Source organism: Vipera berus (genome assembly GCF_964194415.1).
Source record: "Vipera berus genome assembly, chromosome: 1".
Taxonomy (NCBI): Eukaryota; Metazoa; Chordata; class Lepidosauria; order Squamata; family Viperidae; genus Vipera; species Vipera berus.
The window spans coordinates 302,873,913-302,901,318 of record NC_138202.1 but is presented as its reverse complement, the minus strand read 5'-3'; the positions used below and the strand labels follow the sequence as shown (position 1 = coordinate 302,901,318).

At 38.8% G+C, this 27,406-nt stretch overlaps 1 protein-coding gene across 4 annotated transcripts; it reads right to left on the bottom strand.

The window, feature by feature from the left end:
- Positions 1-27,406, bottom strand: FOSL2 (FOS like 2, AP-1 transcription factor subunit). 4 transcript variants are annotated; one of them, XM_081337457.1, is made up of 4 exons: positions 26,906-27,406; positions 11,001-11,255; positions 7,911-8,018; positions 1-5,964 (listed from the first exon to the last, which is right to left on the bottom strand). In XM_081337457.1, exons 1-4 carry the CDS (start codon positions 27,002-27,004, stop codon positions 5,455-5,457), a joined length of 972 nt encoding a protein of 323 aa, XP_081193583.1. In that variant the 5' UTR covers positions 27,005-27,406; the 3' UTR covers positions 1-5,454. The 4 variants fall into 4 exon arrangements, with proteins under 4 accessions (XP_081193583.1, XP_081193586.1, XP_081193585.1 ...); XM_081337460.1 differs by lacking the exon at positions 26,906-27,406 and adding an exon at positions 26,352-26,484; XM_081337459.1 differs by lacking the exon at positions 26,906-27,406 and adding an exon at positions 26,199-26,459.

Sequence of the window (27,406 nt, the reverse complement as noted above, 5' to 3'; positions counted from 1 at the left end):
CTGGTTTAGACAATCTATTCCATCAGCCTGAATATGGAATCACATCAACATTCTTTGCTATTAATTTTTAAAAAAAACCAATTCACACAAACCAATGGATGTAATGGAAGGGCATATTTTTTTTATTCTTGCTGTGAGAATTAAATCATATTCTGCTTGCCCATTTTAGATCTTTTTGCCTTCAGAATGGATTTTTAATGAATTGGAATAAAATACGCACTAGGATTATACTGATATGCAAAAATGTGACCTACATGGAATGTTGAACATGATCATCGGAACCAGTGATTTTTGGAAGAAACAGAAAGTGAGTTATGATAAGTCTGATTCATTCAACAATTGAGGCAGCCCTACTTAGAAAAGCCCTGGAAACTTTTGCCTACAAACAAAGCGCATTAGGACTGAGATACCAATCATTTTTGAAAGCACTTGCCTAGTGTTTATTGCACAAATAGATACTTATGGCTTAATGACCCCACCGCGTAAGAAAACAACAATTCTCATGAATGAAAAGATCATGAAACTGAGATTAGTAAGCCATTTCTAAACAGAATAGACATTCATGCAGATTTGAACAGAACAACAAGAACCAAAATGAAGCACCAAGGCATTTCATGGAAAAATTATACAAAGGGAAGGGGAGAAATTATTAACCCTTACCATTACCATGTGTAATTATTTTTATTTAAAAAAGAAAAATCAGGATTTTAAAAATCAGTAGGAAAACATTCTTTTTCAAATCCAGATCTGCGGCAAAGAAAAAGATGTAAACATTATATATCTATATAAAAAGACAAAGACATGCTATCACTTTCATCCCCTTTTACAGTATTTGACCCTCTCTAATTAATTTCATTTTGGCATAAAAAATAGGAACAAGTTGTTTAATTAATGGTGGGCAGATTCATTGTAGCCAACACAAAAAATGTTTGCTTGCCAATAAATAAGAAATAATGAGTGTTTTTGATTGGGTGGAATACAGAAGCAGCATGAACTTAGTGAATCAATTAAATAAAACAATAAGGATAGGATCTTTTTTTTAAAAAAAATCAATTGATACTGATATGATGACCTCAGGTCCTGTTATATCACATGTATTCTGCTGGTTTAATAAGCAAAATTCATCAAACCCAGTGACTACACCCCCTTATCTGTGTCATCAGGTCAAAACAGGTTGAAATTAAAAGAAGCTGCAAAGCAGAGTTTGCTGGATTGTGTTCTAATGGAAAGAAAAAGTCAAGTATAAACATTAGAACTGGAATGGGTAAGAAGCAAGAATTTAAAGAGAGAAAATTGCATTAGTGTTGGGAGACAAATAGACTTTTTCTCTAGGGAAAAAATGCAGTTTTCTCCAAAATACTGCAAGAATAGGAACTGCTATCAAGGCATGCATATAAGTCTTAACGTAGCTGGGCAAAACATTGCCAGATCAGAGACTTAAATATTGCAAATTTTGTATGAATCCTGTAGATTGTAAAAGATTTAGATGCAATGTATTCTACAAAACTTCTCAGGTTTGCTTTATTGCACAAAAGCCATTATTAGGACTTCACGCACAAGCGTGTTACTCATAGAACTATACCACAGAAAACTAGAACTGAGATGTTACTTATCACCACCAGCCATGTGCAAGATGCCATCCTATATTGCTCTCAAGAGGCTAAATAATTCCCACTACTACGTCACCTCCAGGGGGTTGGGACAATTATAAAACATGGGCCTCTGTCAATTGGTCCAAAGACTACAAGCTTGTGGAAGAAAAAAACAAAACACAAGAGTATGTGCCATGCAAACACTGTACAGCATTTACACCTGTGAGGCAGAAGGAAAGATGAAAATATGCCATTTCAAATGTATAAATGTGCACATTTAAAAAGATGCCAAAAAAAGGCCAAAATTGGAATGGAAGCTGGATTCAACTACCCAAAATACGACAATGCTCAATCTGAACACAATAATGAAGCAATTGTACAAGGTTGACAAAAAGTACTAGCCACAAAGACACTACTTACTGGAAGGGCATAATGGCCTCATTTACTTCAACCTTCTTGAAGTAACAAGATTGGAAGGACCAACTATTAAGCTACGGTACTTCATCCAACTGGAACACACAAAAATGAAACGAGAAGCAAGCTATCTGGAGAGATCTGAGATCACAATCAGAACCAATTGTAGAAGTCTAGATACCTAGAAGCATCCTGTAAGATTGCTGTTTCCTTCAGCCAAGCTTGAAATATTTTTAAGGGAACTCTTCCCTAAAGTCCACCTACTTTCTATCTGGCTGATCTCAGCACCATCATCTCTTACTTCATAGAATTAGAAGAAAAGGATCACTATTCAGGTATTTTCTTCAATTCTCCAGGTTTTCTGGAGCAACATTTCTTAAAAGCACATATTAGCTGCAGTTTTATTTGAGGAATGATGGCATGGTCAAAGATTCAACATGCAACTGAATGCCTAACTCTGCTATTGGCACAACGTTAATAGAATGAGAATTTTCACAGAATATTGTCCTCTTCTGCCAATAATCATTTAACCTCTGAAATTGCAGGTCAAATTATTTAATTTTATTTTCCTTTTAGGTTTCCATTAATTTCTAAGATGGAATTTGTGCTAAATGAACTATGATAATTTTATTTCTGAAACATTAAGGCAGAGAAGCACTGGCTCTTTACTTCTCACATAAATATATTGAGCAGTTCTTTTTGACGCTAGTGACAAGATGCTGGTTTTCCCATCCCATTATGATCAGAATCCTCCTTAAAATACCAAACAAGAGAGGCTCTGAATCTGAATCTTGAGCAACACAACATTCTTATCATATGCATATAAAAGCAATTCTAGACAACTTTTTATTCTGGCTTTATACCAGCCTTCCTCAACATGATACAGCTCAATGTGTTTACAGAAAAACTCTTGTCACCAAACATGACTTCTGGCTCAGACTGTGGTGTTGCATATAGAGCAGGCATGTCAAACTCACAATGTCACGTGACGTCGCGTGACGTATTGCGACTTTTTCCCCATTGCCAGCAATGGGATGGGCGCGGTTTTAGTATGATGCATCTGGTCCATGGGCCGGCAGTCTGACATGCCTGACATAGAGCATAAATTGGGAAGGCTGGTTTAAATTATTTCAATTAACACAGAATCTGCTAAAGGAGATAACAGCTAGAAAAATCAGCTTGCACACCCTTTTTTCCTATAAAGCAAACGTTTGGCTTTTATTGCTGTAAATAGAAACTTGATAGTGTTAAGTAATATCTAGGGTACATTTAGCAGCTAGATGTACTACCAATAGCCAGAAATAATCTAGATTATTTTCCCCTATGACCAGCATAGGCAAAAAAAGATAAGAAGCTAAGTGGAGTTTGCTTTGGATCTAGTTAGTATTTCAGAGACCTTTAGTGAATCCCAGGTTGTAGATTAGACCAGAGTCCAAAAATATCCTTGAAGAAGGCAAGCCACCATCGTTGTCCACAAAAAAAATGACATAAGCATGTCCACGAAATCACCAAGAACTGAGCTCCACTTGAATCAAACACTACCCTTACAGTACTCAAAATTCCATGGAATTCATTCAGGTCACTGAATGCTGGGCTCAGGAATTCTGGGGGTTGAAGTCCACGAGTCATAAAAGAGCCAAGGTTGCCTACCCCTGATCTAGATCATTCTAAAAACTTCATTGGCTAGAAACTCTGATCAAATAGCCTAGCATTACATTCTTAACTATGGCTGCGATCCAGATGCATTAAAAATAAACAGGAATAAGATCACTGATGTCAACGGAAACACTTTGAATCCAGACTAGTTTCCCAGCTGTTAAGGCAAAGCTTGAAGAGAGGCAAAAATGCTTGTTGCAGGATTAACGTGGCTTGAAGATCCTGCCCAAAGTCAAGATGCTGATCTCTGAAGAGCACAATGGGGTAAAAAAAATCCACCAGCTTCCTTGCCTAGCTCACCCACAGATCACATAAAAGAAAATCAAAGCAGAACCAACCATTAATAAGCTTGTCATTGAGCTGTATCAGCTGTTTTGTAAAGAACAAGTTTTAGAGTAAAACTGTCTTCTTCCAGATGAAGATCTAACAAACCTCTCTCCAATTTATCTGGCATAGCCCTACTAAAATCTGCATATTCTATGAGTACAGTTGCATTAATGCTTGGCACAACAGGGGATGTACTTAAGTAGAAACATGCTGCCTATTTCAGTAGTGAGCACAGGTTTTTTTTTTATTAGCCATATTTAGTTAAGAATTGGAAACCAAGTGCAGTAGGAGGCAAAGTGCAGAATCCATTTTTCTTCAATTGTCCCCAGTACCAGAAAAAGGACTAATTTGGCTTGAGACCATCAGAAAGCAATACACATAACCCTGGCCAGGTCCTGATGAGCAAAATTTAACCAAAGGGGGAAATTTCTCCAAGGGATCATCTTGCACATTCTTCCTCAAATTAATCCCCTTTCCTGATCAGCCAGAAGAAGAATGGCAGCACTGGGCAAAGGCAACAGTCCACAACCTGGAAGCTGGTAGCTTTGTTTGAGAAACAGCACCAGCATGTGATTCAGGCATACTTCAGAAGAAGCTGCATCACACCCAAAGTGGCTGGCAGCCAAAAGGAAAGAAAACACAGGGTCCTGCAACAGATTTGACAAACACTAATTACAGAAGACATCATGCCAGAGACAAAGGCTTAGTGGAAACCCACTCTGGCATTTCCCCAGCCCTCTTGGCACCACTCCTGGCCCACTGACGAAGATATGTTGCAAATGCAGCCTTTGTAGCCACAAACAGTGCACTGTTCTCTATCATCTTCAAGGAGACTCTTCTCTTTTTGTTAACCAGTTTCCCGTCACTTTCCCCATTCCCTAATGAAGACACAGAATGTGTGTGTAACTTTTGAAGAACCATTTGGACCTGTAATAAATTTCCCTATTCCCCCCCAAACTTCCACCATGTACCAAAAGCCACCCAATATGGCAAAAATTCCTAGGAGGCAGCTCTCAATATCAGCAGTGGTTCAGTAAGCCTTTAGAGTTTTCGAAATGTCATGGTATCCACCAACAAAAATCAAGAAAATGTTAAGGCCCAAATGAGATCAACTAACTGGAATGTACTACTTAGCGCAGGAGAAGGAGCCAGATCAGACAGTCCATTCATCAGCCTAACAGGAAAACATCTAGCAATTTATGGATGGTTACATCCACTGCAGTAATTGGTGAATGAGGGGAAACCCCTCACCATTGGGTCCTGGGATTGTGACTGCCGCTTACCAACTCCAGACTGATATAGCTTTCATTTGTTCTAGTCTTCCTGTCTAAGGAAATATCTGGAGCAACATCATTTCCTTTCCTGGCTCTTGTTGGCCTTGTGCTTGAATGCCATTGTGCTGTCTCTGATCTTGAGGTGGGGCTTTCCCCCCCAAGAGTAACTGGGTGGAGTGGTGGCTAAAGGGTTACAGCGCCAGGAGAGTTGGAGAGTTCAAGGAATCAGATGACTGATCCCCACTGCTGCTGCTCCTCCGGTGAGCTTTGGAACAGGATTCTGATGGGGAGAGGGGTGACTCCTGGTCCAGCACGCTGGGATAGGTGAAGACCAAGTTGGATGTTCCAGGGGTGACAGCAGGAGTTGAAGTCACCACGATGGGTGTGTTGAGTGGTTCTTCTCCATAAAACCCCCCAACAATGCTGATGGGCTTAATGACAGATCTCTGCCCTTTTTCAGGATCTGAAGAGGAAGAAGGGATCTCTTCCTCCACAGGCTCTTGCTTCACCACCACAGGACCACCCATTCCAGTCCGCAGGGCCTGGAGGTTATGAGGTGGAGGGGTTCGGTGGCCCTCAGGACTGATCTTGCACATGGGGCTGTGAGCCATTAACATGAATTTCAGCTTCTCCTTCTCTTTCTCTAGTTCAGCAATCTCCTTTTGCAGCACTGATTTCTCCTCCTCCAGCTCCTCGGTTTCCTGTAGATCCAAGATAAAGAGGTGGTCAGCAAGAAAAAGAGCAACAGCAACTAGCATTCCAAAAAGGGGTTTCAAGAGAAATAGGCTTCACTTTTAGCAACTGTCACAGAATACGTACTGGCAGCAGTTAAGGGGGGTAGACTAGGTCCTCTGAGTGATTTTGTTAACTGCCTATGGACTGACAGCTGGCCATTGAAAGGATAGATAAGAGATCTAAAAGCAGGTTTGAAACACAAAAATTCACTACATTGATATTCATATTCAAAATGTAACCTCCTTCCCAAAATTTGCTTTATTTACAATAAAGTACTTGTCACCATAAGACTCTTAACAAGGACTAGATGTTGTCCATGTACCCCTACTGACTGCTTTGATAAATTTGTATCAGTTTAATAGGTAAAAATTGGAATGACTGCAAGATTAATGCTCTCGTTAACCTTACAAGTAAAGGTGCAACCACAATTTACCTGTAACTGAGCACAGATGCATTCTTTCAGCAAAATTATGATATCCAAAAAGATACGTATGCAAAACAGGTTTGAGATAATTGTAGTTCTTTTGCTGGCCATGAAGAAAAGCAGAAGGAAATACTGTATAGGCATTTGCTTTTTTTTTGTATCTTAGGTGATTTTTTAAACACCTACAAGTGTTTACTCCACCATACTTGTACGATTATCTGGTATAAGCAAAATGAGGAAAAGTGGGTAGATCACTACAGTGGCGTAGCGTGGGGGGTGCAGGGGGGGCCGGCCGCACCAGGCGCAACATCTGGAGGGAGCGCGCTCGCATTCGCAGCTCTCTGCCCCTGCCTGGCTCACTCACTGTCTCTCACTGCAGTGCTGGCTGTGCGAATCCGATCCGAGCTGCCGGGTCGCCGCCCACTGTGGAGGGGGGGGTGCCAGGCGTGCGGTGCGGTGCGGAGAGAAAGCGAGGGACTATCTGGGGGAGGGACAGTGCAGCGGCCGCCCAAATTACTTGCCTTGCCCCGGGTGCTGACAACCCACGCTACGCCACTGGATCACTATTCATACATATTCAGCTATATTACTTTGCTCTTCTCCTTTTGTTAGCCAATTCCCAGCACTTTCCCTATTCCCTAATAAAGGCACTGGATATGTAATTTTTGAAGAACCATTTAGATCTAGAATAAATTTTTCTTTTCCCCTGAAATTTCCACCATGTACCAAAAATCACCCAACTATGGCAAGAATCTCCAGGAGCAGCTCTCAATATCAGCAGCAGTTCAGCAAGCCTTTAAGAGTTTTAGAAATGTCATGATACCCAACAAAAATCAATAAAATGTTAGATCATGTTGTATCATGTAGCCACAAAATCAGATTATATGCCCTATTTACAAAGTTATCCGGCTTCATGGGCAGAGGAAGGCCTATTTTAGCACTTGGGCAGGAGGCTATTGAGAAATCCCAAGAAAGTCAAAAACAAAAGACATCAATGGGAAACTACGTCAATATCGTTTTCAAGAAAATGATTACAGTTTGTCCATGAAGTCACTGTCTGTTGAGCTCAATTCAACAAGACTTCATTTTATCTTACAAAAAACAAAGGACATAACAAGGAAAGAGCAGATTTGAGCCTTGGTGGAGCAGTGGGCTAATGCCTCCTTAAGTAACACCAGCTGCCTGCAATTAGTGCAGGTTCGCATCCCACCAGGCTCAAGGTTGACTCAGCCTTCCATCCTTCCCAGGTAGGTAAAATGAGGACCCAGATTGTTGGGGGCAATTAAGCTGACTTTGTAATAATATACAAATTAAATTAATAAATAAATAAATAAATAATGCCGCTTGGGGGTGTGTGTGTGAAAAGCCCTAATAAGCAGGCATATACATAGAATGAATGAAGAATGAAGGCTACTGCTAAGGTTGTAAGCCGCCCTGAGTCTTCGGAGAAGGGCGGGATATAAATGGAATTTTAAAAAAAATACATACTGCCTGGAGTTTCTCAGTCAGCTCTCGGCGCCTGTTACGGCATTTAGCTGCTGCTAGTTTGTTCCTTTCTCTCCTAATTCTTCGCTTCTCTTCTTCTTCAGGTGATAACTGTAGATAAGCAAATGAACAAAACATTAATTCAAGCTGGTAGTTTCAGGGATGAATCAATGAGAAATATGATTCAACTGATGAACCCATGGTTTAATTTTCACCTTTCATTTATTGTTCCAACTGATTTATATCCTCCTTTCCCTTCAAGGCAGTGTGTCCATAACCCTCCCTCCATTTTTCCCCCCACAACAACCACTTTGTAAGGTGAGTTAAGGTGAGTGTGTGTGACTGGCCCAAAGTCACCCAGTGAACTTGCATGACTCAAGATGAACGTGAACCTGTGTCTCCCCAGTTCTTGTCCAACCTCTTAACCTAAAAACACTATACTAACCTGGAAGGTGGTAGCAATTAAGGCCTGAAGACTGGTGAAAAGAAGGCAGTTGCTTCAAAAGCTACCATTTTATTAGCTAAATAATGCAATTTTGGGTGTCAGAGCTGAGGCTCCCTCATATGGATCCAGGGGCTCTGAGAAAACATTCTTTCTCACATCAAGATACTCTCAGGGCTTTGATATAATATGGCACTGGAGCCACTGAGGAGAAAGAAAAAGCGATAGCAAGGTGGGGGAGAGCACAAGAACGGAGAAACCACAGGAAGATTGGGCAAGAAAACAATGAATCTGCAATTAAGGCTGAATGCAAAGATAGAAGTCTCTCTGTGGTTTCACAATGTGGGTGGTTTGTGAGGTAAGAGCATAGGAAGATGTTGCAAGTTTTTCTTCGGAAAAAGTCTATGTGCTTCTTCTCCTAGGACAACAGTCATTAACTGGAAGGTCAGAAGCCAAGGTCCAGGGAGCTGGACAAACTGGAATGACCCTAATCAAATCAAATCAAATCAAAAGAGCTGCCATCCAGTCCTATCCTCTCCTACCTCTGACTTTTAGAGATAAGACCCTACATCATCAGGCAGCCTTTAACAGGAGATAAATGTCATGGAGGGTGTAGTGTGTTTCATTATGCCCACACACAGCCTAGAGAGGGGAATTAATGCTTTTGGGGGGACTGTAGATAAACTCAAGATTTCTAGTAACTTCTCTACCCTCTCCTCCCAACTGCATATATGGCAGAGATAACAGCTATCTCAAAAACACTTCAGTTTCCTAACTATAGTTAACCATCTGTTACAATGAAAAAGGAATTAGCCACTCAAAAGTTTTCTTATTCTAGTCAAGCGTTTAATTCTATAAACGTCTTGGCTGAGTTTTAACAGCAGACTGGAAATAAGAAACACAACTCCAGTACAAAATACTTGAATGGCACCCATGCCCAAGGACTGGGTTTTATCCTACTTTCAGCTACATTGTTCACTCTCTGATCCTTCTCCTTATGCCTGAATAGCCAAGGTCCAGCCAGATCCACCGCAGATTAGCAGGGGTGAGAGGGGAAATCAAAATGTGAAGGTGGATGCAGTGTTGCAATCAAAGAGGCAGAGCTTTGTGACACTGCACCCATCTACTCAGGTTCCAGATTCTTTGAATCACAGCATTCATAGTCGTCAACTATATTGAGAATTATGTAAATTGAAAAATCAAAATCACACGAATTCTGAGCCTTAATGGCTTTAAAATGGGACTAGATCAATAATGGAGAATGCCAGTTTTATTTATTTGATGTCTACCTTACTTTTCATTCAAGAACTGAAGGTGATACAGTGTTTTCTTCTATTTTCACAACAACAGACTATGATATAGGATATAAGTTTCTGTGACTAAGGGTTGACTATAACATAGATTGCCTTGCGTCTAGTCCAACAACTTCATCGCTGCACATTGTCTCTCGATAATGACTAGCTGTAACAGTTAGGACAGCACTCAGCCATCATGCTAAGCCTGGCCTTATTTTAAACATTGTTTTAATTTGCCATTGTGGCCTGGTTTTTGTACATATCTTTATGCCATAATGGGTGGGTTTGCACAACACACTAAACCAGAGGCATAGAAACCACATTATGCCACAGTATAATGAGTAATGTGTTACCTTCAAGTTCAGATATATATTTATCTCTAAATTAGTTGCTCAGGAAGAACAGGAGATTGCTATTACCTCTTGCCTACTTATGGATTATCCAGAGTAATACAGTTGGCTACTTTGGGAAGGACTGCTTGGCATGCTTTGAGCATTTCCAGGGAAACAGTCCTTATGTTCTTAGGATGGAACTACCCATCAGGGCTACTGCCTTAACTAGTAGCCTCATATTATATTTCCATGTCCCTAGATTTTTAGCTCTTAGTTTCGCAAATCTACAAATACAGAAAGTTTTCAAAGAGTTAAATATTAGTCCAATAACATTTAACAATGTTCGGTGAATGTTGTCATGCACCAGTAAGTCTGGTTTCAGTAATCCATTTAGTGATTTTCAAGCTTACATTTTGTTCAGAATTCCTGATAATTATTCAGCAATGCAAGGTTCTTGAATTCCCTTTACTTGAGAATTTACTGCATAGATGTCCACCAGACAACAAAGAATGGCATTTTGTATTATCTTAAGCCTCTTACACGAGAGTTACAGCCAACAATTTAGTTGCAATGAAAACCAGATAGTGAACCTTTCCAATGCTTTTAGAATCCACACATTCCAGTAAAACTATCATTGAAGGAGACACTATTAAAATATTAACACAAATGAAAACTTAAGCAGAGGTATCACATCAGATTGGGCTAATAATTTAGCTTGCTGAAAGCTGTCAGTCCTGATTGGTGTCAACGTTCTACCTTAACTCTACAAATCTTCCCAGCTTTGTTATTCAAGATTCCTTCACTGGAAAATCCTGGGACCAATTGAAGATCTCGCACCAAAATGTAAGCTAGTAGGCTATGGTTTGCAGAGACTTTCTTATACTGAAGTCAGTATTCCTTCAAGCTAGATTCAGGTAACCCATAAATCTATTGTCAGTTGCCACAAACATTTGAAGCACAGACTTAGAAACGTTGCATTCAATATCAAGTCCATTCCGCTAGTTATTTTAAATAGTGGAGCTACCTGCTCATCTCTTCTCCTCCTGCCCACGGTGGTCCCAATGGTTTTAATAACACCAGGCCTTTGTAGGGCTGTGTGTCCAGTAACTGAAGACAGATTGGGCAACGCATGGCTGTAGGGATGCGAGCGAGAGTAGGCACTTGGCATGGAGGTTATCACAGTGGGCTGAACCATCCACTGTAGATCTTGGCTGGTGGTTATCGCGTTGAGAGTAGGAATAAATGTGTTGCTCGATCCTGGCATATCGACCCGGAATTTCTAGAAGACACAGAGAGAAGTCAGCAACTTATTTAAATGAAAACACAGGATGTCAAAGAACTCTGGCACAATTACATGCACTGCTTTTCCACCAAATGAAAATGATGTGCATCTAATTCATCTGAGCATCCTTGCTGAAAGCAGTTATACATGAACTGGAATAGAGGAACCTGAAAAGTACTTTTAACTGGAGATGCCAGGGATTAATTCAGGGCCCTAATATCCAAAGAAAATGCTTTCTACTACTAAAATAATAAAGAATTAGCAAATACTTCATTCTTGAGGGTCAACAATATTACAAGAAATCTTGTACGATTTCCATCAGACAACAGACACTTCCATATTGCTGCATGATTTCAGTATATTTGTGAGATTTTGTTTTATATTATTTTAATTGAAGTGATGATTGCATGCTTTCTTTTTCTGAGCTTTGTTTTCAGCTTAGCAGTTGCTAATTTAAGCAATACTTTTCCCATATAAGTAAACCTATTTTTTTCCCCAGCACATTCTTATCCAGACAAACACCGTTTCTAGACTGTGAGAACAAGAATATTATCTGGAAAAGACTAATGATATTTCGTGTAATGTTTGCTTAAAGTTACAGTGATCCTGGAAAAGTGATTTATGACCCATTCTCAAGCTTAGAACCGTTGTACCATCCCCTTGGTCATGTGATTGCAAGTTGGACATTTGGCAGTTGGTTTGCATTTATAATGGGTGCAATCTCAAGCGATCACATGATTGCAATTTGTAATCTTCCCAGCCTCAGACAAGCAAAGTCAATTGTATTATCTTAAGCCTGGAGTCACTTAACCAGGTCATTCACTTAATAACCGTGGTAAAAATGGTAATCAAAGCAACTCTGGTCACGTGTTGACCTGTTTAAAAACTATATCACTTAATGACTGAAATACCTGTTTCAATTATGGTTGTAAATTCAAGGACTACCTGTAAATGTTTCCCATTTTTAAATACAGTACAATTGTATCTTTCTCCATCTTCAACTCTAACTCATATGACATACTTCTGATGCTTCAACAGTTAAGCTAAACGATGTTCAAAGAGGAATTATTCTTTGAAAGTTGATCTTGTAACGTTAATACACCTAATTTTATAGCTTCAGATGTGATCAAGATATATAATCATATTACATATACAAATATGTAAATTATTTAAAATATTGAGAGAGACAGTATTTCCAATTCTCATATAGGAGTAATATTTTAATGATTTGAGAAGATGATATTCATCATTCTAAATATTGCTGTGGTTCATTGTTTGAATTAGTCTTAAAGTGTTAGGAAGAACACCTATTCTACCTATTCTGCCACGACCCGTTTACTGGAGCAAGCTTTTTATGGTCCTAGCTGTTAGTATTGATTTAAATACTAGGTAGGATTTTTTTTGTATGAATGTTTTTAAATATACAATCCTTAAATATTTGCAAGGGAAATAATATAGCATAAATCTCTAGACACTTCTATTTTCCATTCTACATATTGGAGCAGCCAATGATTTGTTTAAAAGAATCCAAAAGTGACAGCAGACAGTTAAACTGAAAAACACCTTTGTTTCCTCTTTAGCATTGGGCATAATACATTGTAGTCTGCAGATGACTAGCCAACAATTTATGTGAAATAAATGCACTAATTGATCTGCTTGGATTACAGCTTAAATGTACAGTACTATCGTAAAAACCAATTAAATAGACAGAAGTGCCTTATACACTTGAATTTTATTAAACCAATTCACTCAAAGCTGAAACCTACATATTAGGGATGCCTTGCCTTGACCAACCTCTTCAAAGTGCTTACATGATGCAAACACTCCCCCCCCATGACTGGTTTACTTTTGAATAATACTAAGCATAATGTGTAAATTATTTTAGCAAATTGATGGCACTTGTGTCACTAACAGCAGAATTCTCATAGCATGAATAAAGATGGCTATGTTATTAAATAAGTTGTTGCTGCCAATTTAAAGAAATCTTCTCATATTACCCAGACCTGGCTTTTTAAATACTTGTCTAAAGAACGAACATAATATGAAGACAGAAATGGATGGGATTGACGGCACTGGTTGGATTGGCTGAAGGCTCCAGATAAATTGGTATTTGAAGATAATGTTGCAGAAAACTGGAAAACACGAAAGCAAAGATTTGTGTGATGTAGTTAATAGAGATAAGAAGATTGAAAAGTTCAAACATTTCTATGGATTGCTGGGGAAAACCCCACCGAGCGTTTCCAGTTTGACAAGGAATTGGGTAAACAAAAGTTGCAAATTTTGATTCTTACATTTGAAGCATGATGGACCAAAAAAAGGAGGTTATTTATGGAATGCATACATATTTCATGTGGTTTCATCAGGAGGAAGAAAAAAAATCAATCCTGGAGTGTTTGTTTCAAAAGTTATTAATACAATTTTGTTTGTGGAAACAGGATAGTAAAGTATAAGCAAATTACCCAGAGACTGAGACTTAACTCTGGAAAGAAAAACAAGAAAACAAACAGTAGATATTTCTGCACAGGAAAAAAAAGCAGTAAATGTATTAAGTATACTCTGGACTATGCAAAAACAACACTATAGATAACACTACAGATAATCAAGTTAGTGAAACAAACTAAAAGCTAAATAACTTCAAATGCTACTGTTAAAGGATAGGATCTAAGAATATTTGCAGCACTGCGATATTTATTGCAGTATTCAGGCTTGCTTGTAGAAAATGTGGGAGCTTAATCATTTTTATTTATTTATCAGGTATCTATCAGGAACTCAAGTTAGTATAAACAGTAATCTATCCTTCTTGTAGCTAAGGGCACAGCAGAATCTTCGCCTCTCTGCTCCTTATCCAATACCCCATACACTACACAGCATTCAGTGCAAAACTAGGAGTAAGAAGTTGCAAAGTAGTAAAAAATAATAATAAAGAGTAAGAAGTTGCAGATAAAAGAAATTTGTATGTTGTGGAGTAAAAAAAGATTATTATGAAGGCAACTGTATGCAGGAACTACAACTTTCATTTTTCAAATGATTTGGACAGATTAGTTTCATTGAACGTGAATCATTGTAAAAGTGATAAGTTTTAAAATAGATACTATTTAGATACACAATGTCTTGTTTATAAATGTTTATGTAACCTTGTAAATTAAATTGTAAAGTAAATCTTTGGGAGAAAATCAAATGCAAGATTGCTTATTTACTTTGGGCAGAAATTAAGTATGTGGGGAGATGTGACATTATTTGCAAGTAAAGAGATAAAGGTTTCTCACTGGGATTTTCAGCTGTGGGGGTTGCAAAAGACATTTTAGGTATGAAGATGATATTAGAAATGAACTGCATTTCAAGTACTGGGTTGTTTACAGGTTACTAGTCTACTAAATGAAACCCACAGTTCATCCAATTATTTGTGCTTGTAGGAAGACATGTTTTTATGTTAAGAGCCAAGATATAAGGAGAACTCAAACAGATGAAAAAGCTGGGTGCAATAGCCCAAGTTGCAGAACCAAACGAGCAATCTTGCAGTAAATGTGGAAAAATCAAGTAGCGAACAAAGTAGAATTTGTTTCAGTTCAAAGAATACGAATAAGGATATTTTGAGAAAACACTTTTCTTTACCTACTTTCTAAAGTGTACCTTTTACATATTGACATCTGTTTTTCAGCAAAATTTTAAAGAAACTGAGATCATTATAGAACATGATAAAAAAAATGAAACCAGTTCAGAACAAGTTTACAGAAATAAATCTGAAACTCAATGTAGCAAATTTAAAAAGATCAACTGAATAAATCTGGACTATATTTTTACTGCCCATAATATAAAATTTGGTAAAAGTAAAAGTGAAGCTATTGTTGGAATGCATCATCCACAGAACAAAGACATTTTTAGATGACTACACATTTATTCAAATTCATAGCAAATATGACCAGTTTTATAACTGTAATTGCAAGAAGTGGAATTTCAGTGGTTAGATATACAAGATAAGGCATTTGCAGAGCTTAAATATTTAACTAAATTGCTAATTCTGAGATATTATAATGTTGATAAAACGATTTCTATTTTGACTGATGTTATTGCTGCTGGATTGGAAGTAGTGTTTATTTAAGTTTAATAAAAAATAACTTTAATAATATCCAAAAAAGGGGGTATTTTACTTACTACTTCAAATCTTATTATACCCAAGTGGCATATTAAAAATGGTAATGTTGTTAAAAGGATGTTTAAAAAGTAAAAGTTAAATCAGATTAGTCTTTTGGCAAATCTTTCACAGCCCAAGACATTTAAAGTCAAAACTACCTGAGATAGAGGTTTTGCTACATCCTCTGTATAACTGGAAAAAGAAATGTATCGAAAAATTGAGAAGAAGAGACAAACCAAAATATTGTAGGAAAGCAAATACATTAACACATTTGGGAGTTAAAAGAAAATGATTTCTGAAAACGTGGCCAAGTAATGGGAAAGTGCAAAAGTCCTCCAGTGGGCATACTAGTGACAATGTGTTTTACCACAGCAATAGGAAAGATCTACAACTAGTCAGAGAACTAACTGTAGCTTTCTGAAAACAAGCAGCATTAGAAATATTGAAAATGCACTAAAATGTTGTACCAAACAAACAAATCAGAATTTTGTGAATCTACTGATAACATGTAGTAGAAGAGTGATTACACAAACAGGAACTATTAAGTATTGGAGAAAACGAGTAAAATAAATCAAAGAGATGCTCTCTGTAGATTCAATTACTTCTGACTAGTGGATTACTCAAGTATATTTTGTATATTATTGTAGCAGTTTGTCACCTGTGTTATTAGTAGCAGATACTTTAAATAAACAAACTGAGACCGCTGTTATTATTAAAAGGCAAGGTTTTGTTGTCATCCAAAGAATAATATCATCACATCATTCTTTGGGTCTAACTTTTTAAATATTTAAAGAACAAAGATGTTGCTTTCATATGCCAGGGCAGTTATACTGTACGATCTTGTTATGACCGACAAATGGGGCTCTTGCATGACAGATGAAAAAAGTAGGAATATATGGGCTCCTGCCTTTTCAGAAGCTAATCTGAGTGAGTGGGGGGAGGAATGGGCTTGCTCTTGGTTGATTGCTTAGAGTTTGGATTTCCTGGGTTTTGATGGATTCTGACCACAGTCTAGGTCAGAGGTCTTCAAACTCGGCCCTTTTATGACTCATGGACTTCAACTCCCAGAATTTCTCAGCCAGGCATGCTGGCTGAGGAATTCTGGGAGTTGAAGTCCATGAGTCATAAAAGGGCCGAGTTTGAAGACCCCTGGTCTAGGTCAATGCTTCTCAACCTTGTCAAGTTTGAAGAGGCTTCAACTCTCAGAATTCTGAGATTGAAGTTCACCCATCCTAAACTTGCCAAGGTTAAGAAACGCTATACTAGATTGGCTGCTTTATTAACTCGTCTCTTATCTAAATCCCAGGGAGTGCTTTTCCCTTCTTCATTACAACTTTACTGTTGAAATGTACTGTTTCATGGCTGTTGATCAGCTATGATATACGGAGGAGGAGAAGAGGAAAAAGTTGTGTTTTCTAATCAATCATCCTAGAGAATTCCAACATGTAACTCGTATTCTACTCAATTCTTTATGTTCCCAGAACACCAAACAGTAACTTAAAAGACAAGAATGACAAAGTTCTAGTAGTCTTTATGGAAACACTGGCATGAAGTAAGGAATATCCCTGGCTTTTTAGAAGGCAAAAAGTAGGCTGATGTTAAGCAAGCCATTTCATATTTAAAACTGAAAAGTTTTATGTTGCTGGAAGAATCTGAATGCCATTGAGCTTGTAAATTAAGTAGGACTAAACCTGCTGAGGGAGGAAACTACTAGAGAATCACAGGTTTGTAGACTGGACTGGGAAATCCAAAAACATCCTGAAAGAAAACTACAGCAAAAACTTCCATACTATTCCCAAGAAAGCTGAATGGCTGCATTTCATACAGTCGCCAAGAGTCCGGCTCAATTTCAGGGCATCTTTCTTTTCTTCTAAAAAAAAAGCTTAACAATACCAATAACAATATTTGTAGTATAGCACTTGTTAGCATTTAAAAAAAGAAACCCTAAGACAGTTTTAGATTATTCCAATATATACCTAACTTGTCCTACTTATTGCTTTATCAGTTAATGATAAATAAGTATTTATCAGTCAATAACTGATAAATATTTATTTTTCTGGTATGTTCCAAGCTGATGGAAAATGAAAAAAAAGAAGATATATGTGGAAATATGGCAAATAAACGTAAAAACAAAAAAGTTGTTTCACAAGAGCCTGTTCCACCAACATGGCAAGGAATTTTAAGCTCTGATACCAGTTAAAGTACTGCTGGTCTATAGGTCTGATCTGGAGTCTCAAATAAGACGGTTTTAAAAGCAGAATATAAAGATGCCTCCATTTGAAGCAGATTTGTGTGCCTTATACTTTAATAATATTCCATAAAAGTGTTTTGGTATTCAGATCAGAAGAAAATCCCTGAAGGTTTTTCACTCTCTAAGACCAGGGGTGTCAAACTGCCGGCCCGCGGGCCAGAGCATCACGGAGAAACCGCGCCCATCCCATTTTCGACAATGGGAAAAAGTTCCGATACGTCGCGCGACGTCACATGACGTCGCAAGTTTGACATGCCTGGTCTAGACCAAGGGTAGGCAACCTCGGCTCTTTTATGACTCATGGACTTCAACTCCCAGAATTCCTGAGTCAGGTGACTCAGGAATTCTGGGAGTTGAAGTCCATGAGTCATAAAAGAGCCGAGGTTGCCTACCCATGGTCTAGACAAAACAAAGAAGGATTTTATAAAAAGACACTGTGTAATAATTTATTTCAAAAATATATGTGCATTTGTGCGCATATGTATACAAAAATTAAAGGCATACTAGTCCACCTTGTTTTGTTTTCATAGTAAATCTGGAACTTTTACTGGCACCAAAAGTTGAGGCAATGGAGGAAAAAGAAAACAACTGGCAGCCCCTGAAGGAGACAAAAAAAAAGTAGAAGAAAAGGAATGCTTTTCTGCAACAAGGAGACAACAATTGTTGGATTAGGTTTACAGGCCCATCATGCCCCAGCATGGGGTTTTTAAACCCATTAACTAAAAGTATTTGCAGTATATGAAAATCATCCCCACTGTTTTGATTGATATAATGACATTAAAATAAACTAGTTAACTAAACAAAAAGCAGAATCCGAACTAAGGTCTACTACTGATTCAGAATTTGTGCCTTGAGGATAATCTGCGAAGATGGTAATAGTCTTAAGTGTGAAGGTATCTGATCAAAGGAGAAAAACAAGCATTTATTTTCCAGAATGATGCAACATAAACAAGAAGAGAGCAGGGGAACAAGGCAATGGAGATAGAAAACAGACAGCAATTGCATGTCCTCATCCTCACAACTTGCCTGGGAAGGTTAACATCTTAGAATCTTAGTAGTTAAAAGCAGGGTGGGGGTAGGATTTACAAAGGAAGGGAAAAGCCCCACTGTAAAGCAGAAGTCTGCATTAACAATGGATTTCAGCTTGAAATACTCAGTCTTGCTATCCTCAGAACCAACATCCCTCTGTAATCAACAAGAAAGATACTCCCCAGAACCTCCTAATGAGCATATTTAGGAGTTAAATGCTGCTGTTAAATGTTATATTATAAAAACATGATGTCCATATATACCGAGACTCCAGTGGATTGGGACTCGAGACTGATGAGAATAACATGGACAGTCAAGAAAAACAAATAAAACCATTTTTTTTCACTCAAGGCACAAATAACCAGGCTCAATCTACCCTATTATATGAGAATATGGCTCTCTACAGAAGGCTGTAATGCTGGGAAAAGTAGAAGGAAAGATAAGAAGAGGACAATCAGTAACAAGGTGAATGGGCTCAGCTGCAATATTGATGGTACACAATTTAAAGACCTAAAAGAACAAGTTAGGAAAGATTGTCACAGACAAAATAATATGTGGTTGCTAAGAGTTGACACCAACTTGCTGGTACATAATCAAATCCAGCAGATTGAGAATTTTAAGATTCCAGCGGACTTTGCCAAGACTTGGAGGTTAAATAAAGCCAAGGATGTAGGCTCAATTGGCGAAATCAAAATAATTATTATAGAATAGAGTTGGAAGAGACCTTGGAGGTCTTCCAGTCCAGCCCCCCGCTTAAGCAGGAGAACCTATACCTTCTCAGACAAGTGACTGTCTAGCTTCTTCTTAAAAATCTCCACTGATGGAGCGCCCACGATTTTTGGAGGCAAACTGTTCCACCAGTTAATTGTCCTCACTGTCAGGAAGTTTCTCCTTAATTCTAGGTTGCTTCTCTCTTTGGTCAGTTTCCAACCATTGTTTCTTGTCCTGCTATCTGGTGCTTTGGTGAATAACGTGACCCCCTCTTCCTTCTGGCAGCCCCTCAAGTACTGGAATACTGCTATCATGTCTCCCCTATTTCTTCTTTTCTTTAGACTAGCCAAACCCAAGACCTCAGCCGTTCTTCATATGTTTCAGTCTCCAGGCCTTTGATCATCTTAGTTGCTCTTCTCTGAATTGTTTTTCCAAACTTTCAACATCTTTTTTGTGATATGGTGACCAAAATTGGCTGCAGTGTTCCAGGTGTTGCCTTACTAGGGTTTTATAAAGCAGTATTGATACTTCACGTGATCTTGATTCTATGTCTCTGTTTATATAACCCAAGATTATATTAGCTTTTTTGGCGGCGGCTGCACACTGCTGGCTCATGGTCAACTGATTGTCCACTAGGACACCAAGGTCCCTCTCAGTTTTTAAGCTAGTCTCACCCAGTCTGTACTTGTACCTTTGACTTTTCCTGCCTAAATGTAAGACTTTGCTTTTCTCCACATTGAAACTCATTTTGTTGGACAGGGCCCATTGTTCAAGTTTGTCAAGATCTTTTTGAATCCTGAGTTTGTCTTCTGGGGTGTTGGCTACTCCTGCCAGTTTGGTGTCATCTGCAAATCTGATGAGTTCCCCTTCAATTCCCTCATCTAAGTCATTTATGAAGATATTGAAGAGTATTAGGTCTAAGACAGAACCTTGTGGTACCCCACTGCTTATTTCTTTCCATGAGGATGTAGTGTCATTGAGAACTACTCGTTGAGTACAGTTTGCCAGCCAGCTACAGATCCATCTGGTGGTGATGTTGTCTATTCCACCTTTTTCTAGCTTACCAACAAGTAGGTTGTGATCTACCTTATCAAATGTCTTACTGAAGTCCAAGTATACTACATCCACAGAATATCGCTGGAAATTATCAATATCCTAGAAGTGATCAATAACAAATCATCTCCATACCATTGTCAAGGAAACAGCATGGATAGGTATGCCAAGTCAACAGAGATAGAGCTGAACTTGAGTGTTTTTACCCTACTTAATTTCAACCCATCTTAATGGCACTGAATTGGACAAAAATAAAAGAGGGATTAAAAGCCATCAAGGAAACACTATTATATGTCAAATGTTAAGGGAGGAGTTCCTACCTATCATACAGGTCGTCTAAATTACTTATATGAGGACTCAGAAATAAACATCTCCCAAATGACTGTGGGATAAAAAATCAGCAAAGTGGCTTAGATACAATATTCTTTGCAACGACGGTTATGGCCTTGTATATTGACCTTTCAGTTATAGACATCATTCCCTTGCAAACAGAAATACCCGTAGTGACACGAGAGCCTTCAATCAAGCAGAAGGATTTTGAGACAGGATTGATTCAGAGTTTGCTTGTTATAAGTTATTTTTTTTTGCTTAGCTAATCTAAAACTGGTTATGTGCACCTCTCTATGTAGATGCGCATACATATTATGAGTGAATTCTATACATTTTTTTCTCGTCAGTCACCTGACATAAAGAACTTTATGAAAAATTAATTCCTGAGTTGAAATCAGATTTATGCTTAATCCGTAATATCAGTAAGAATCAAAGCAAAAGACGCTGCATAAACTCTCATATTCTCTTTGAACTATCAGATGTAAACCATACATGCATCTATTCCGACATGACTGCCATGTCTTTATTTAACCTGGAACATAACAGGTGTGTACACCACACCCTTTTCGGACCAAGCTCTTCTTTATTTCTTTATAAAATTTCCATCTCACTTTTAAAAAAATACTCTTAGAATGGAGCTACAATTATCACAAACTGTCAACAAACACTGAAGGCACAAAACAAGGTTGATACAGGACCTCTAACTGTGCGAAGGATTTAGCAAATGGATCACTTTTTGGCCTTTTGGCTAAGATTAAGGGCAGCATGTACTGTTGTAGTGAATAAAGCTGTTGACTCTGCAACTGAAATTTTATAAGAAATACTGGTAGAAGTGTGGCCATATATACCTGATACAAAAGGATGAAGCAGATTGGGCTTCTTACATCACATCAAGTAAATTGAAAAGATTACTAAAAGATAGTGGGCAAATGAGAAGGCCAGAATTGGATGGCTACTTGATCAGTCATCTGAAGAGCACAATCCTAATCTTCACAAATCAGCAAGCTAAAGGCACCTGAAAGAGTTCCAGTCCCAGAGACCACATTTTACAACAGTGTGTAAGGATGAGTTTAGGTATAGGTCTAGATGGGGAAAAAAATTCAGAAGAGATAAAACTTTGAAACAAAAATGTACATACCTACTGAGAAAGCAATAATTTGAATCACATGGGTGTTTTTAATATGCTGTATATTTGAAGCAAGTAACTCACCCATTCCACACACTTAGTGTAAATTACTCCTTTCCATTATCTATAATCTTTGGAAATCTATTTGGATTAGCCAAAAGAGGGCACCAAAGAGGTGTCTTTGCTATGGAGCTAGGAACAGAGAGAGTCATTTCTGGTAAAAAAGAAAAAAAAAACCTTTGATGTATGGAATCCTGAGCACTGGAATTACTAGCAAAGTTTAACACAGGGCAATTATGCAAAAAAAAAGTGCCTGTAGCTTATTGTAAAAATAATGCTTTATTCTTCATGCCGCTGCTTTACTGCACAAGTAATAAGAAAGCCATGGGGGGGGGAGAGAAAGACAACTGATGTAAACATGTTATGAAATATCGTAAGTTTGTGTAACTGAGGAGATTGTGCAATGCCTTTCACAGAAGCCATAATTTTTGCCTATAATGAAAAGGCAGCTGGGGGAGGAGGGGGGAATAAAGAGAGAAATGCAAATTGAGAGAAAAAAGGCGGGGAACAAACTGGCCATCAGACTTCAGTCCCAACAGGAAATATTCCTCATTCTTTAAGTTCCGACATCATTCAAGACCAGACACTGACCAAAAAAAAATATCCCAAAAATGTCGCCAGATTGCTCAGGCCCTGTAAGAACTTGCATTCTGAAAGTCAAAATCCAATCAACAATAAATACCAACAAGCCAAGGAATGTCTGAATACCAAAGGAAAACAGTAATTGCCCTTTCTTGTTTGCCTGAAGATAAAGCAGATAAAAAAAAGTACATTCCAATTCTTTCTGGGAAAAACTCTTTTAAAAAATGTAGAAACCAAATTGAATTGATTCCTTTGAAAGGATAAGAGATATTCGGGGGGGGGGGGGAGTGGTGGTGTTGTATTTTGCCTATGGAAACGACTGTATCATTCAAACAGCATTTCAGTGGATTGAAACGCTTCACGAAACAGCATTAGAATTTATGGAAGGAAAAATGATCCCAGCTAGAATAAAAGAGAAGAGCTGCAAACAAGAGAGAAAGAAAATCCATATTTTAATAAGTAGATACAGCAAGACAGTAATATGCTGTGCCTAATCTAGAAAAAACACTTTCTTCTTGCTTTACTTTTTTCAATATAACAAATTATTTACAATCCATTGCAAAAATCCTTTTTTCAGTAAATTGGGTTTGTAGTTGTCTATTTATTAGATGGGATTAAGTGCTGAACTGCATTTACAAAAACATACAAAACCTCTGCCATCATTAACATACTAAAATTAAAAAAACCAAATATGTAATCTACATTGGATTTTGAATGGAAAAAGCCATTTTGCTTTGTGTATATAATATCTAGTTAGACAACCTGAGTTAAGGTAAATTATAAATCAAGTTAATAATACTAACATTAAACCCATTTTGGAAAGTAAATGTAATTATTTCAATCAAGATTATTTTGGTAAGAGTTGTAATTTCTACCTATTCAAATACCAAGTATTGCAGCCTCTTTAGAATGCTAAAATGACATGGACATTCTGGTTGTACAATGGGAGAAAAAGGAAATCTAGAATCAGAAACCAATTTGATTTCAGATTCAGGGACATGTGGTTCTTTGGAAATTTGACTGAAAATATTTCATAACCCTACAAATTCTGTCCATTGCAAATCTACTTTTACCAAATAAAGCACAGATAAATGGGGGCTGGTGTCATAGTAAAAATGCTAGCCATTACAAATTACATATTAAGGAAACATTTTGCATTTTAGAAAGATTATCTTGGAAAATTGAAAACTAGTATTTGAAAAGGGAGGGGAAAACTTCTCATTTCCAAAGAACAAGGTAGAAGTATTATCTCTGTAAACCCACCACCGCTAAATAACCAATCTTTCACCCCTTTTTACAACTTTTGATTCATATTTTTCATCCTAATTTACAAAATCAGTTCAGACACTGAAAAAACAAAAATAATTCAGACGCATTATTCCCTATTTTGAAAACTAAAACCAGCACATTAAAAAGTATAGCCTAATTTTGCCCACATGCAATTTGCCAGGGCTCCATCCCTTAGGCCAACTATAATGAAAATAACCTATCTTTCTTTGGAACTTTTAAATAATTTTCTAGAGGACATCGTAGATTCCATTTTTCTAGATTTGCATGATGGTATTACAAATACATTACCATCTCATTCCAAATCCTTAATTCTGTCCTAACAGTTATGTGAGCTGGCACCATATTCCCTGAAAACATCTCTCTTTTTTATTTTTTCCAAACCCTAAAAACAATTACTTCAGTTGAAGGAATTTAGGAACTGAAGCAGTTCAAAGGAGATTCCCATTGTGGCTTCTCCTGGGAACAGACATGTAAGACCTGGACTGTTTCCAAGAAACGGTGCCTTTCATAATTTCCTTTCTCTCCTTAAACTTGTATTTATTAAATAAGAAACTTAGCGACAAGAAATAGAGGAATGATATATAAAGAAAATATATCTGTCCATAAAGTCACATGCATTTCAAGTGACTTCATTCCGTTTCTGTCATTTAAGTGACCTTTTACCCTGATTGAGTTAATCTCACAAGGGTCCAGGTGAGCCTCAACTACCTTGGGATTATTTGGCCTTTAATGTGGGTAACACTGAGCTCACAGGTAAGAAACATTAAGGCTCACTGCTTCTCCTAATTTTAAAATCATTATTACTTTTTTTTTATTCAAATGTTTTCTGCTGGAAAATAGTTTGCTGCAAAGCAAAGCACCAGTTTCCAACAATAATCATGTGATGCAGTATAAGCATGTTAGCTCATTTGTATGTTTTGGTGTGGTGTGCTTTTTGTCTCGAGATTTTCTTCTATGTGGGAGTATAATGATCTCTGTGTTTCTTTAAACATAACCTGTTTGCATTATGTGGAAAAAAAGTATTTTGTTGTGCTTTGTGCAGGCAGATACGTGTTTTGGCACTTGACATTCAGACCACACCTCTGCATTGTATTCATTTGGCAAAGTTATTTATCTCTCAGCCTAAGTCTCCTCAATTTGCCCTGTGTGAAATGGGCACTGGAGTAAAAGACTATGAGCTCAAAGCAGAAATTTTGTGTTTAGAGGTCCAGAATTCATTCTTGCCTTCATAGGTAAAGTTCATAGGTAACCTACATTTTCTGTTTTGTAAAATAGGAGTTTTGTGACTTGCCCTAACTATCTTGGTGGGCAGTTATAAATGTGCAAGTCCTACTGCCCTCTCCAAATTGTTAAGAACATATATAAATTACTCTTAAAATATGCCCAATGCTTAAAAGGATCCGGGATTCCTGGCTTATGGTCCATCCCCAGAGCCCATTATTTTCTACTCTGTAATCTCACCCCACAACCACAAAATCTGAACTTTTGGAAACACTATAAGGGGAAGAATCAAGCCAAGGAAACATTATAGATGATGACCAGGCCTACACTTGGCTTGCTGTTTGCAAACTGCTCATTGGGGGGGGGGAGACGGTTCTACTGAGTAAACCTGAAGACAGACTTGGTTCATCTCCTCCTTTGCACTCTAAAAAGTCTACAAAAAATCCCAAGTTCTTTCTTGAGCCCTACTTCAGCTGAGGTACCAGGCATTTTGGCATTCTTTCCCAATGGCAACGACTGAAGAGCGAGGCCCACACATCCCCTTTTATACTGTTTACACACTAGTGGAAACCTGTGTTAAGAGTTCCAGAAGGCTACTCCTGATTTCCTCTCTTTTGCTCCCAATTAGACATTTCATTCCGAGAAAAAAACATGCCGCCGACCGCCGTACCCACCCAACCCTTCGCTCGGGCGCATATGGCCATGTACATCGAGATGGCCGCTCGGACTTTCTCTTCGCCCTGCATTTTTCAGACTCTCGCCCAGAAAGGCTCCTCTTCCCTCCGACACCCCGTTGGAGGACCTCAAGAGACACCGATCTCCTCTGAGGAAAATGGACCCAAGATACATTTCCCTGAAGAGACCCTGAAGCCAAGAGAAGCACAGCAACACCCCACCCCACCCCCCCACACACACACACGCACACCACCGCCCGCCTCTGCCTCTGCGCCTTTGGCTCCACCTGAAGGGCCAGGACAAACTGCGGAAAGCAAAACCGCCCAAGGGGCACAGGGCTCCGGTTGGGCTGAACTCCCAAGAGTCCCGGCGAGAGGATCGCGAGCGGACTGACGGACGAACCGTGAAGCTCTCTTTCCTAGGAAGAAAAAGGAAAACAAGGCAAGGAAGAGGACCGCCCGCCCCCCCAAACCTGCTTACTTAGCCGGCGCGCCGCCTAATCGGTGGCTCGGGGTCGCATTGGGCTTGTCACTCCGATCGGGCTGTCTCCTGCCTACCAACTTCCAAGGGCTCTCAATCTCTCTCTCTCTCTTCTCTCCGGACTTGCACTTCCAAGGACTTGTTCGCGCTCACCCGCAACCGCCCCAACTCTTGAAAAGCCGCGGCCGTTTCCGCCTCCTTTTAAGGTGTGAGCGCGCAGAGAGGCGGCTATTGGACTGGAGGCCAAAGGAGACGCGTCGCCCGCTGCTCCCCTCTAATCTCCGACTGAGGGAGAGGTCCAGGCGCGCACACGGGAGGTGGACTGGGTGTGGTTAGCGAACTTTACTATTTGGTTAAGGAGTTGCTGCGAGCCGCGGAGGTGGGAAGGGGCATAGATCGCCTGCCGCGGGGGGCGGGGGGGGGAAAGAAGCGTGCGACGGAGAGGCGCTGAGGAGGGGGAGGAAAAGCAAATAATAATCAGCATGATAACAGCGACCCGAATCGTGCAAAGCCACAGTATAATAAAATGAAAGAAAGCGCCTCCCTTTCCCCCCCCCCTCTAAGACAAATTGCTGTTACGCGATCACAAACGGGAGAGAGGATGAATTTAGGAGAGGAGAAAGTGCACGTTCTGGTAAAGGGAGAGCCTCGATGTCAGAACCGGATTTTAGCAACTTGGCGACCAAGGTGCTTGGGTTGGCCCCTACCTGTTGAGTTGTGATGCTCGAGTAAGTTTCCGGATGCCCTGGAGAAGTGCTGCTGCCCCGAGAGGAGGTATCAAAATTGGCCGGAAAGTCCTGGTACATTGTCCGAGGTACAAGCAGGAGAGAAATAATAATGAAAAAAAATATATCTTTTTAGCTGTTGTTCCCTCTTGTTCAGTCCCTTCCTGTCTTGTTTCCAATCGTATAATTGATGCCTTAGATTTCAAGCGCGCCCAGGTGGAGACGGATGCAGCTGGCAGTTTGGATTTTGATTCTATTTTAAGCAAGTCCTGATTTTTTTTTTTGCCTCTCAAAACAGAACCGTGGAATTAAAAAAAAAACACCCCAAACCTCCCGCGTATAAGAATGCAAAATTCACTCCTTGTAGAGCCAAATCATTGAGTCTCTTAAGGTCAGCATAACTATGAACAAGCTTTAAAAAAAAGAGTTCTCTTTCCAAATGCGTCTTTATTTCTAAAGAAAATTAGACGTGTCTTGTTTCCC